The following is a 4,759-nucleotide window of genomic DNA, read 5'->3' as shown; positions in this document are numbered from 1 at the left end:
GTATGAAATTGCTTTTGGCTAGATTTGGTCCATTCGGAGTCGGAAAGTCGAGGAAAAGGCATTCTTATTGACTGATTGAGCTTGGCATGAGGTAAGTGACTTGCCTAACCTTGTGTGGGATAAATCCCCTTAGGATTTGGTACTGTTGTAATAATTTGTGATATATGAGTGCCGTGTACGTGAGGTGACGAGTGTATACACGGGCTAAATATTGAAAATCTAGTCTTTCCTAAGTAGTAACCTGTTATTATCTTAAATGAGACATGTGTGGTTATCACGTTTAGCCTAATATCGCATGCATACGTGACTTAATTCTTACTTGAAATTTGTGCACCATACTTAGTTGAATTCCTGTTTTTCCTTGATTTTGTATTTAGTCTTTAACTGTATGATACCTTGCTGTGAATTCGTTGTTCCATCGGTTACGAGCTGTGTATTTACTTTTGGGACTACGAGGCAGTATCTTGGGAGCTCCCCTGTTACATATTTACTTTTGGGACTACAAGGCGGTACCTTGGGAGAGCCCATATTGTTTACCCTTATATGATGTTTGGTTGCTTTTCTGTAATTTCTCACTATTAAATTCTCAGTCTTTTTATTTTATTTATATATCTTGTACCTTAATTATTATATTTCAGTAGGGCCCTGACATGACCTCGTCACTACTCTACCGAGGTTAGGCTTGTCACTTACTGGGTACCGTTGTGGTGTACTCATACTACTCTTCTACACATCTTTTGTGCAGATCCGGTACCTCCTACCGGCCCCGATATCCGTGAGCAGTGAGTACGTGGAGACTTCAAGGTATATCTTCCAGCGTCCGCAGACCTCGGAGTCTCCCTGTACATTTACTATGTTGTCTTTCCTTATTCCTCTTAGATGATGATGTATAGAGATAGTTAGTACATTCCTTAGAGTTTGTGGCTTGTGACTACCGAGTTTTGGAAGTTATTTATATTTAGAGTTATTGGTTTTACTTGTACATGCCGATCGGTAGTTTTCAGTATTATATATCTGTTGAAGTATAGTCGTTATTTCTGTTATTATTTAAGTTATTATGCAATAGTTAGACTTACATACTCTTAGAGACTAGGTGCCATCACGACATCTTACGGAAGAAAATTTGGGTCGTGACACCGCCTATATACATTAATGTGTAAAATCAATAATAAAGATTGTCCCACAATATATTTAATTTCAATATCCTTATTTAACTTTTTTATGCTTCGCACAACATTTAATAGAACGGGGAAGCCCAATAATTGACTAAATTATTAACCAAGTCCGATCTACTTAATTACTAGTATAGGTCTATAAATACGATCTTCGAAGAAGGAAACAAAGCATCAATATTCACTCTTTCTATCTTACATCTTTAGCAAAAGTATCGTTAAGATGGCGTCCTTTAAGCAAGCTTTTCTCTTGATTGCTATCTTTGTTGCAATCACAGGTACAAAACTTTACCACTATTCTCTCCTTTTATAATAATTATACATATATGTAAATCAATGTGTAAGTTTTTGCGTATATTATTGAAGAATTATCTTACATAGCGTCCATCTAACCATATAAATTAAAAATAGTCGGCTGATGTATAATATATGTATTATTCATGCATGTATAATGTGTATAGAAGTGCATATATAACCAATGTATAAATCTATGTATACCAAAAAAGGCAGCTCGGGCATCCCGCACGCAGGGTACGAGGAAGGACCGTACCCCAAGAGGTCTGATGTTGACAACCTACCCCAATGCATGTATTAATGATTTTTTCCACGGTTCGAATTTGTGATCTGTAAATCACATGGACACAACTTTACCGTTGCTCCAAAGAAAAATAAATAGTAAATCCGGCCGGCCATATGCATGTGTAAAGATCACATTATTATTCCTAATCTTTGTTATGTTTTCAACAATGTGCAGTTAATCTCTCTGGATCTCCTAAGATGCAAGTGATGGCTTTACGAGACTTACCCGAAGATGTTGCAATGATGAAAGATAAATTACTTCCATTAGGTGATATAGTAACATGCTTGAAATACTGCAATGTCGAAAGCGATTGCAGTGATGGTTGGCTTTGCTACAATTGTGTTCCATCTGCATTTGAGGGATGGAGATCTCAATGTGACAAGCTTACTGCTACTGGTGAAGGTTATTTTGGAACTATACTTCGCGCTAAGCACAACAAAATATAAATTATATCGGAAAAGCGGGTAAAAGTGATCTTCGTCCAATTATATGGCTGCAATGAACAGTTTATAAATGCTTGATCTTTGTGTTATTCAAGCATTTTAAATAATGTTGTGTTTTTCAAGTTTGTGTAAGAAATAAAATATGTAACCAAGTTTCCTTTGGGAAACCACTATGAAGGGTTACATCTTAATGTTAGCCGTGCTTCTTGTGGTTTTCATCCTTTATGCAATTTATAATTAGTATGCATTATATTTTCCCTATTTTCTTTATTAAAGAGGCACGAACCTTAAAGGGAGGTAATGTTTACTATATGTGATATTAATCTGTCACGACCAAACTTTCCTCCCGATGGTATTATGATGGCACCTAGTCTTAGGGACTAGGTAAGCATACTTAATATCAACCATAATAAAGAAAGTCTAACAGCTTCAACATAAAAATCTTTATGAAATATACATTTTCCCAAAACCGGCAGTGCAAGTCATAAGCTCTACAGAGTTTCGCTACAACTTCTAAACACAACTGTATGGAAATAAGTACAATAGGGTGATTACAAAATAGGAAGGTGACTATGAAGCCTGCGAACACAGCAACATGGTTACCTTGAGTCTCCTTGGCTAGAATCCGCACAGCTACTAATGAACAACACCTGGATCTGCACAAAAATGTGCAGAAATATAGTATGAGCACACCACAGCGGTGCCCGGTAAGTATCAAGACTAACCTCGGTGGAGTAGTGACAAGGAACAATAAAGACACCCACTGGTCTAATAAGCAGAACAAGTATAAGTATAGAAATAACAGAACATAATATCTATATAAAGACAACGCGATATGGCTAACAACACAATAATTGCAATAAGGAAATAAAACAGCAAGTAACAGCGGAACACCATAATAAGAACACTGAAAAGTGAACAGAAATACAACCCAAATCCGAAATCACAAATACAGCAAAGACAAGTCATAACTCTGCAACTACGACAATTTCACATTTGGTCTTAGCTAGCAAACATCAATCAATTAGTCAAATCCTTCAAGTGATAAAAATCTTTCGAAATATACTTCGTTCAAATAAATATTTTCCAAAAATAGTTCTTTCAAAGTAAATACTTTTTGAATATAATCTTCTCAAATAAATAACCTTTGAATATTTCACGACCCTACCCCCGAACTCGGTCGTGATGGCGCCTCTCGTGGTGACAAGGCCAGCCAGTTCAACCCAACTCAACCTTTAAAGTAGTTAATCAACATGGAGATAGTCTAACCATGATTTAAATAATAATAAATAGCGGAAATATAGATAATAATGCGTAAAGTCCAACCCGACACAGCCCTAACCGGGGTGTCACAAGTCACGAGCATCTACTAAGATATAAATACAACTGAAAGTCTGAAGTGTACAAATATAGACTAATGAATGAAGAGAGAGAGAAGCAGTGCTGCGAACGTCGGCAACTACCTTACTAAACTCCGATGACTCTGCCTCTGATCAACCAAAACCCATTATCGGGTCTATAGATACCTGAATCTGCACACAAGGTGTAGGGAGTAAAGTGAGTACTCCAACTTAGTGAGTAACAAATGTAAATAAAGACCGAAGGCAAGAAATTATGTAAAACATATCAAGATGCTATATAGAAGCAGTTAAAAAACCAGTAACAAAGCAGTGAAGATGTAAAACCTCTTTAAGCATCTTAGCTCAGTTTAAACTTCCTTGAAAATGGCTTTGTCAACAGAACGCAAATGAATGCAAAACAGTTAGTGTAGATAAGCACAGAAATCCGCCCCTCAGGCACAAATACATAGTTTAACAGGTAATGACAGTAAATATGAAAGATAAACACATAAAGGTTCGCCCCTCGGGCTCAATGTAAACAACTTTTCCCCTCGGGGAATATCTCAGAACAATACCAGCCCCTCGGGCAAACACATAAAACGGTACCAGCCCCTCGGGCAATCACATAGAACAATACCAGTCCCTCGGGCTATCACATAGAACAATATCAGCCCCTCGGGCTATATCTCACATTACAATGGGTACCCGCGCTCACTAGGGGCGTACAGACTCCGGGAGGGGCCCCTTATGGCTCAAGCATAATATCAAGCCACCTTGTGGCATCATAAACATGCCCTTAGCCTCATATCAGTATCAACAAGCCACCTCGTGGCGTACAAATCTCAGGCCCTCGGCCTCATAATCAAATCAGTATCTCACTACAGTGGCGTGTAGCTCGACCCAAAAGTATCCTCATAATACAGGTCCTCGGCCTTACTCAGTTAAAAAAATCATATAAGCCACTCGGGCAATAGTAAAACATGATGCTCAACCCAAAATATTTTTTTTGAAATATCATTTCAAGTGTTAAAGCAAAATAAACTTGACTGAGTTCAAGTATAAAGTCAAAACAGTGAGGAAATATCAACAAAAATCCACGAAGGGTTCAAATAGCTGGCACTAGGCCCAAATATGGCATTCAACCCAAATAACGATGATAACAAATAGTTTTTAGTCAAATACGCGGTAAAATCATCAATCGGGACGGACCAAGTCACAATCTCC

General features: G+C 37.6%; 1 protein-coding gene across 1 annotated transcript; it reads left to right on the top strand.

Annotated features, from left to right (window-relative positions):
• The first annotated feature begins 1,362 nt into the window (after positions 1–1,362).
• LOC104216956 (fruit-specific protein-like) lies at positions 1,363–2,391 on the top strand. The gene is made up of 2 exons (XM_009767098.2): positions 1,363–1,450; positions 1,927–2,391. The coding sequence occupies exons 1-2, from the start codon at positions 1,396–1,398 to the stop codon at positions 2,196–2,198; spliced, it is 327 nt and encodes a 108-aa protein (XP_009765400.1). The 5' UTR covers positions 1,363–1,395; the 3' UTR covers positions 2,199–2,391.
• Positions 2,392–4,759: the final 2,368 nt, after the last annotated feature.

The sequence above is a fragment of the Nicotiana sylvestris genome, chromosome 9 (genome assembly GCF_000393655.2).
Source record: "Nicotiana sylvestris chromosome 9, ASM39365v2, whole genome shotgun sequence".
NCBI lineage: Eukaryota > Viridiplantae > Streptophyta > Magnoliopsida > Solanales > Solanaceae > Nicotiana > Nicotiana sylvestris.
The sequence above is the reverse complement of the archived record's forward strand: the minus strand, read 5'-3'. Positions and strand labels throughout refer to the sequence as shown.